Raw genomic sequence first — 8,262 nt, forward strand, 5'->3', positions numbered from 1 at the left:
TAAGAAATGTAAAAATCTCCATTACCATCATGCATGGTGCAGTTCATCTGAGTTAAATATGATGGCAGGTGTATGACAATCTTCAGTGAGGACAATAAGAAAAATAATTTCATATGACGAATCAGCTCTTGCTACACTTCTAATGACTTGGATTATATGCTGTCTATATCACTAGGTTCTCTGACCATAATTCTATCTGTACCCAAATTTAGAACTCAAGAAGACCAATGAGCCCCTTCATTCATGTACCACAAGATTACGTAAAGAATAGAAAAACAGATGTAGAACTGTTATATAATAAAGTTCCATTGTTAACAAGCAAACAAAAAATAGCCTCAAACCCCTAAATATTTTCCTACCTGCTGCAGGAGTTGCTGTAAGAGCAGATGATAATGACAGGCTGCCCGCTGAGGTAGAAGTAACAGGTAAAGCAAATGGCGTGGCTGAACCTGCAGGTTTGTTGAAACCTAAACTAAAGCCTGTGGTAGCTGCTGATGTGGTGGCAGGTGTGCCTAGAAGAAATCCAAAATCAGTTATCGCTCTTGGAACATTCTGTTTGAGAATGAAAGCTAAATTCACCACCTTTTCTGCATCTCATTTAACCATCATGAGTATGACAGCACAAAAGATCACCTGCACCAAGTAAAATACTCCCACAGAACTTTCAAATGAATTTTAGTGGTTTACATTAATTGCACAGGCATTTTTGCTCCAGATTCCTAGGGATCCAGTGGGCTTTAATTCTGGACTGGCAATTATATCTACTATAAATGTAATATATCTATTAATCTATTTTATCTATTTAAAAAAAAAAAAACTTCCACCAAAAGCATCTAGTAGATCACACAAACATTGGTATATGGAGCTATAAAAACAATACTGCTCAAAATACAGACCACAAATTCTCAATTAGATGTGCACCCCAAAATGAATGCACATATCCTTTCAATTTGTAAACAAGAAAAATATGTTGAGATGTTACTCCCTCAAAGTTTGCTTTCAAACATTTTTGAAGTAAAACAAATAATTTCTACTTCCTGATGTTTTCATGGTAAGAACACATGCTATGTTCTAGAATCCCTATTCCAAAGGAAAGAAGCATGCACATACATACACAAACCACAACAGGAAACACATATTTTGTATTCTCAGTAACTGCTGTTTTGGATGACATCATTTCATCCAGCTAGTGAAAAGAATTAATGCTCATCTGCATAGTATTGACTTCCACATATGATTATGTATCACACAATCTCCTCTGGGTTAGCTGCTGCTCCTCCCTTTTGCCCCTTTGATTTGCTTCTTTATTTGGCACTATTTTTTCCTATTTATTCATAGGACGGCTTCCTAAGTTCTTTGACTGCAGTGTGTCTTGCAGCACCTCCACTGCTAACATCTGTGATACTCAAACTCCGTTACTGCTCAGACCTCAGCTGCTGCTTAAAAAAAAAAAAAAAATCAAAACCAAGCCAACAACAACCCATATACTCCTGTATTTTTAATGACAACTGCAAATTAGTCACCACAGATGGATCAGAGAAACAAAAAATATTCTCGAAGTCTGTTCCCAGTTCAACCCTCTTTATCCTTCTAAAAGAGATAATTACCAAACAGACATGTTCACAGAGGGTTCACTAGACAAGAAATTCTGTATGAATAATTCTTTGATAACATATCTCCCTTTCCTCTGCTTAAGGATGAAACTCATTAGGGGAATATAAATACGGAGTCCAACTTTTCACTGTCACTGTTGTCCAGGAATTGAATAATTCTTTAACAAGTAACAGTGCCCAGAACTTCAGGGCTCCATTCTGATTTACAGCCTTAACATCTGGGCTGCAAAGCAAACAGCAGCTAGTAATGGGGAAAAAGCTCACATATGATCACTAGCTCTATAATTACAAGAAAAATCTAGCTCTTGGGGTTTTTTGTCTGTGTAACACTAAAATCTAAATTAGGTCCTTACCTAATGTCAGTCCTGTAGCAATAGTCGTTGCTGTTCCTGCTTTAAGAATGAGAACAAATAAACAGGGTAAGAACAGTAATAGAAGGCCACAGAGGAGCTGTGACAGTAAAAAAACATGAAACAAAATCCTGAAATAATGCAACTATTATACAGTATTTTTTCTGCAGTGTATTGAAAACTAACACATTAACACAGAAAACAGTATTGGTAAACACCAGCAGCAGAAACTAAATCACAAATGACTTAAAAAAATGTAACAGCAGTATATCATCTGAAATTTCAAATAAAGCAAGGTAAAAACATGAAAGCTAGTAATTCTATCCTGTAATTTTTTCAGCCACATGGTAGTATATAACATCAGCATGCAAAACAGCAGATTTACAGTATAATGAACAGGATTATAGAGTCTAAAGTCCTTGTAAAATCCTGTGTCTTGGTTTAGGGTTTCTGCCCCACTGGCAATTTAAAGAGACTATTCTGGACACGGTGTTAGGCCATTTCATATTTTAAAAACCATCTGATCAGATTATCAAAAGAATCACTGAAATAAAATTACCCCAATGTAGCCAACCACAGTAATACAAACTTTCAGTTTATTGCTGATTTGATTTTTAGTAGATTGGTCCTTCACACTTTCCCCATATACTTATATAAGCATACAAGAAGAAAAAGACCATTTTATTTAGCAATATTGCAACAAAGTAATATTTATTTTTATGTCTGCTTGATGGCTGAAAGAAAAACACCCTGTCAAAAAAGTTTTATTCTTTATTTATTCTACTGTTTAATATTTATTATTTATTCTACTGTTCCTATAAGAAGCTGTGTGTTCATAGGCTGCATTAGAGATGTAAGAAAATATTCAATTCCTTCAGGCATATTGCAATAAATATCCCCAAACAACAAACTCAAATGTTCACTACTGTAGAATTACAAGTATTATATATTGCATTACAAATGTGAACAATCTCACAAAGTTTTAAAATACTTTTAAAATCTAAATATACCTCAATCTTAAATCAATTTTGAACATCCTGGATGAAGAGTTAAGATTTCTAAAATACACCAGGATTCAAACTACAGAACAATTTACACATAGTCCAGGAAGCTTTCTGATAATTGCAGTTGTGTTTCTGCTGCACTGGTACCACTTATCTCTCAATGAATGATCTTTCAAACTACTCAACAAAGTGGTTTTATGAAACTGTGTAAGTAATAATCTGAGCTACAGAACGACTGTAAAAGAGTAAACATTTTAGTATGACCCAGTTTTTTGAGTACATATGATTTATGTCTTCACTGCTGAATCCAAAATCTGCAGTACAAGAATTCTTTGCTACCTGTACTGGTGCTTCCTAGTGTAAAGCCAGTGGTTGACTTTGATCCAAACAGTCCACTCCCAAAGCCCAATGAAGGAGCCGATGTGGTTGCTGTAGCAGTGGAAGAGCCCAGAGTTCCAAAACTAAGTCCTCCTGTTGAACTATTACAAAATAAGACTATTAGCAGTAATTCTATTTCAAAATTAAAACAACCCCCCCTTACATCAATTTCTTTCCAATGCCATCTTTCACTTTCCCAAAACATTCATCACAAACAACCCAGCTGAGCAAGACAGAGTCCAAGCTCACTGCCATTGAACAAAAAGAGAGAGCCCATTTCCCCTTTTCCTTCCACAGCTCTGTAACTCCCATTGCTTCCCTGACACTGACTCCAGCATTTGTTCAGCTGCTGCTGAGATGGTAGATCTTATTAGAACACTTGGAAATTCAAACTTTTCTCTGTTAGATCATCTCATTCATTCTGCCTAATTGTTCTCTCTGTGCTACTGAGAGAACAAATGTTAGAGGAAGCACAAAGACGGTAACAAATCTGTATGAAGATCTTTTCAAAGCAGGTTACAAGTCCAGTTAGTTATCTCTGACCAGAAACTTCAGCCAGTGTTCTTTTCTTTCATTCTTAATTGATAAGCAGAGACACAGAACCACTCACATCAACAGCACAAGCTTCACCCTATCTTACTATCAAAACACCCTGAAGCTTGAATTAATTTTCTAACCAAACAGCTATCCTTTTGCACAGGTTTCAACCACATGCCTACTGTATTTTTTTTGGACTGCCTACCGAAAGTTACAGAAAAACAACTTCCAGATCTACTTTTACAGATGAAGGGGAAGAGAAAGAACAGAGATCAGACACCACTAGGAAAATTAAGGCTTTAATAATTATTTTGGGTAACTACACATTTCAGAGATTTTATGCCAAATAGAGAACAAGCTTTACAATTTGCACAGAACACAGGAGAATACAATATACATAGTTATCTCCAGCCAATGAAATTACAGGTACTAGCACCCAGACGAGTCTATGGTTTTAAAAATTTTTTTCTTAATCGATGAAAGATCAGATGAATAATTTATCAGATGAATAATTTGTAGTAACTTCATGGTCCCATTTCTGAGCCTTTTAAGAAACAAAGTTCAGTTTTCACAAACACATTTTGCTTAAGTACAACAGCAACACTGAAACAAAATGCAATTTAGATTTCACCAAGGAGTTTTATCTTTCAAATGTTCAGTAATCTCTCATTGCTCTCTTATCTCCTCTCTCTTTTTGTATAAGGGCAGCTCCTAAAATAACAAGTCAAAGACAAAAGTAAATCCTTACAACAAAGGTACAATTAGCTCTTGAATTAGAACTTTTCAAACTATCAATAAAACCGATCATAGCAAGCCCAGTTGGTTGCAAGTTCAGAACTACGTGCGAGATATTTCTTAGGCAGTAATTTGGGAAGCACAGTGGCCAAGAAGTTTAGAAGGACAAAGACACACTAACTGTCCAACAGGATCCAGAGCCTTTCAGCTGTCTTTACTCCCAAAATTTCAACACGCCAACTGCAGCACTCTGACCTCTAACTACTTGTAAGTTTAAACATACAACATGGTGCTTCTCTCATTAGTCAAGAGCTTATATGTGTCATCTTTTTTTCCAGTGGATGATTCTTCTGTGAAAGTTTTTTGTGTTACAGCATTCCCATAGAAGAAAGCCAAGGTACAAACTGTGATATTTGGCACGACAGAAGGACAAAAAAAAACCAAAAAAACACAAACCAACCCAAATTAAACCAACACAAATAAAATGAAGTGGCCTTTTTTTCAAGGTAGAAAAATCCAAAATGTAGGAACAAAATAATGGCAACATTCTCACCAGCAGGAGAAAGCATGGGCCAGAAGGACACAGATGGAAGGAAGAGGAGCTCAAATTACTGAAGTCAGGTCTGAACTCTAATTCTAGAACTAGAATGAAGCACTGCACCTGGCTATAGCATACAATAAGGGAACACCAACTATAAAAGAGTGCAAGTACCTGAAAGGCTGCTGGTGCAAAGCAGGAATCAGATAGGTTGGCAGGTCACAGGGGCTTCTTCAGCCACCAGAATATAATCTTTGGTCACCTCACATTTATCCTTGGACCAGACAACCAAATTCTTTTTCTCCCAATACCTGGCAATATCATCTTAGACCCAGCTCAGAAGAGCAGCTTTTTCTTACAGTCTTAAACATGTTCTCAAGCAAATTATCTCACAGGGATGCTCAAGAAGCAGTGACAAGGCCCCATCCTCTATGATATTCTTTGACCAACAGCCCTGAAGACTGGTCCTGCTTGTAAAAATAAATAAATGAATAAAAATATAGAGTACCATCTACTATTATTTAGCATCTATTAAACTTTTTTTTCTAAGAGATAAAAAAGGCAGCTAGAACACAAAAACCCCACCAAACAAAAATATTTAAGTTCAATAGGGAGCTTTTAAAAGTGCAGATCAACAAGACAAAAGTGTTTCCCTTATTTCAGTATGTTTAGAAGAATAGTTTTGAGCTACTATTATTTTAACTTGCTCGTTTGAATCCCAGGAAACCTACATTAAGAAGGCATAAAGAAAAGTAGCAAAAGCTCTTTACCAAGTGTACATAAGCTTTACTGCAGAAGTTAAAAAAACCCAAGCAAACAAAAAAAACTCAAAAGACAAAAAAAAAAACCCAAAAAGCACCACCACAAGAAAAGTCAAAACCTCTAAACAATCCATGCCTTCCAAAGCCAAGCAGAAATAACAAGAAAGTAATCAATCTGTCACAACCACAATGCTACTTCCTGATGTTTCTAACAGGTATTTCCAAATGTATCACGGTAAGCGAAGCTCCCTTGAGTAACCGCCCCTGTGCATTTAGTTTACACTACAGCGACCAGCTCTGATCACGTTAGGGAAAGTCTCTGACAAAAAGTCCCACAACAGACTTGATCTTCAACACAGGCACAATAGCAAGCAAGTCAGAATAAACAGGCTCTGCTAGTCCAGTTGTGTGCAAATAGAAAAGGGGGAAGAAAAACTACCAACAAGAAAGATTTACCTGATATTCTCAGAAACCTAAATCATAACGCTTGGAGTACACAGCCTGCTGTATATCACATGCACGAAGTTCTCCTTTTACTCCGAGATACTACACACCAAACACAAGGTTACTTTTGTTAAAAGGGTAAAATCAAACATAGCTTCTAAAACATATATAGAGCATCACTTTTGGACACTGAACACGTGGGCTCTGGCATCAACGTGCTCCACGCCGCGGACACAAACGCAGGCTGACTTTTGAGAGAAACCTGGATACACATCTAACTCACATCCTGCGTTCAGAGCGGCAGGTTGACCCGTACGGAGAGGCATCCAAAGCCAAACCAAAGCACAATAAGAAGTGAAACTCCCTTAATTAGTAGCTGTTGAACAGATCGCTCCCTACGTCTCTGCTGAAGGCTCTGCTCAAGGCTCAGGCCGGGAAGAAGACGAGGCAAGGGAGGCCGGGACAGACACGGTGCAGCCGTTTCGCCCGCGCACCAAGGGCCCTGAGACCGGGACTGCCGGAGCCCTGGGCCCCTTCGGGAGCGGTCAAGGCGGCGAGACCCAAGCAGTCACTCGCTCCCTCACACACCTCCGCACCACGGGGGCCGTGCTTCAGGCTGGGCCCGGGCCCGGGCCCGCGCGGCAGCCTCAGGCCGCGGGGGGCTACCGGCACGGCCGCAACGAGAGGAGCGGGGGCGTCTCATTACCTCGGCGTGGCGGTTCCGAAGGAAAAACTCCCGACTGCTCCTCCTCCTCCTGCCCCGGCGGCCGCCGTGGAGCCCAGGGTGCCCGCGCCGAAGGAGAAGCCCGCAGACATGGCGGCGGCGGGAACAGCAAGAGAGCGGGGCCGGGAGCCGGCGGCGAGGGCCGGGTCTGTGGGTGCGGGGTCGGTGCTGGGTGCGCGGGTCGGGGCCGGGGTCGCGGCCCCTCAGCCGCGCATGGCGCCCGCCGCCACCTGCGGAGCGAGCGGCGGCACCGAGCGCGCGGACGGACGCCGGCCACGCTCCCCTCCGCGCGCCCGCCGCGGTGCACCACGGGACCGCCCGGCCGGCCTTAAAGCGACAGCGACGCGCGGGAGCTGGGTTGGGGCAGAGCGCGGGGATCGTCGTGTCCAAGCTGTGCTCCAGCAGCACCACGGCACAGACTGAAATATGACAGGTTCCATCTCAACATCAGGAAACGTTGCTAGAGTCACACAGCACTTACCAGGTTGCCCAAATAAGTGGTTGTGGGGGTCTATATCTTTAATGATTTTTCAAAGATGCCTGGACATGGTATTGGGCAACTGGCGCCGAGTGGCCCTGCTTAAGCACGTGGAGGCTACCGGGCAACTCCAGAGACAGCAAAAAGATCCATCTTCCAGGAATATCCCCATGTGCAAGACTCACAGACTGAAGCAGTGGCCTAGGCAACCAGGGAATGACTCATTTCCCATACATCTATCACCCCCTTGTTATGAAAATTAATCCAAAATTTTCCAGAGGTTTATGTCCAAAAAGGAGACAGAGGAATCCTGTAACTTTATTTCAATAAAGGAAGAGGCTGTGGGGCATTTCCCATGGGGTCTCAAATTGTTGGGGGATGCAGCCCCCTTTTTATCCTAAGTTTTGCACCACATCACCCTCTTCCCCACTGGCTGAGGTACTCAGAAGGTGCAGACTTCCTAGAACACCTACTCCTTAATATGCAGCCCTCTTTCATTATATAAAGAAAGAAAAAGAAACTATTCATAATTCTATTAAGCCTTCGTTCTTCTTTTCTAGGTTCAAAAATTTAACGCGGCCTTGGCTGAGAAACAGTCTGTGTTGATTAGTAACATTTTCTAGAGTTAATATTTCCTTCTGTTACTTCCCTATCTGTAAGTTCCTAGCCCTACCTACAAGCAGATTCACCTGGTCTGTTT

The 8,262-nt window shown here is 40.8% G+C and overlaps 1 protein-coding gene across 4 annotated transcripts in view; it reads right to left on the minus strand.

Moving 5' to 3' along the window:
- Positions 1 to 7,302, minus strand: part of NUP58 (nucleoporin 58) — a 35,996-nt gene extending 28,694 nt beyond the window's left edge. Inside the window, exons 1-4 of one of the 4 annotated variants that reach the window (XM_088051628.1) lie at positions 7,067 to 7,302; positions 3,307 to 3,446; positions 1,967 to 2,002; positions 360 to 512 (exon numbers count right to left, since the gene is read on the minus strand). In XM_088051628.1, the coding sequence (XP_087907754.1) occupies positions 360 to 512; positions 1,967 to 2,002; positions 3,307 to 3,446; positions 7,067 to 7,176 (439 nt within the window). In that variant the 5' untranslated portion in view covers positions 7,177 to 7,302. Of the gene's footprint in view, positions 1 to 359; positions 513 to 1,966; positions 2,006 to 3,306; positions 3,447 to 7,066 lie in introns of all 4 variants that reach the window. The other 3 variants (XM_005516270.3, XM_088051627.1, XM_088051626.1) reach the window with 3 other exon arrangements.
- Positions 7,303 to 8,262: the final 960 nt, after the last annotated feature.

Source organism: Pseudopodoces humilis, chromosome 2 (genome assembly GCF_049639895.1).
Source record: "Pseudopodoces humilis isolate 2021_Gansu_Grassland_sample_001 chromosome 2, ASM4963989v1, whole genome shotgun sequence".
Lineage (NCBI taxonomy): Eukaryota > Metazoa > Chordata > Aves > Passeriformes > Paridae > Pseudopodoces > Pseudopodoces humilis.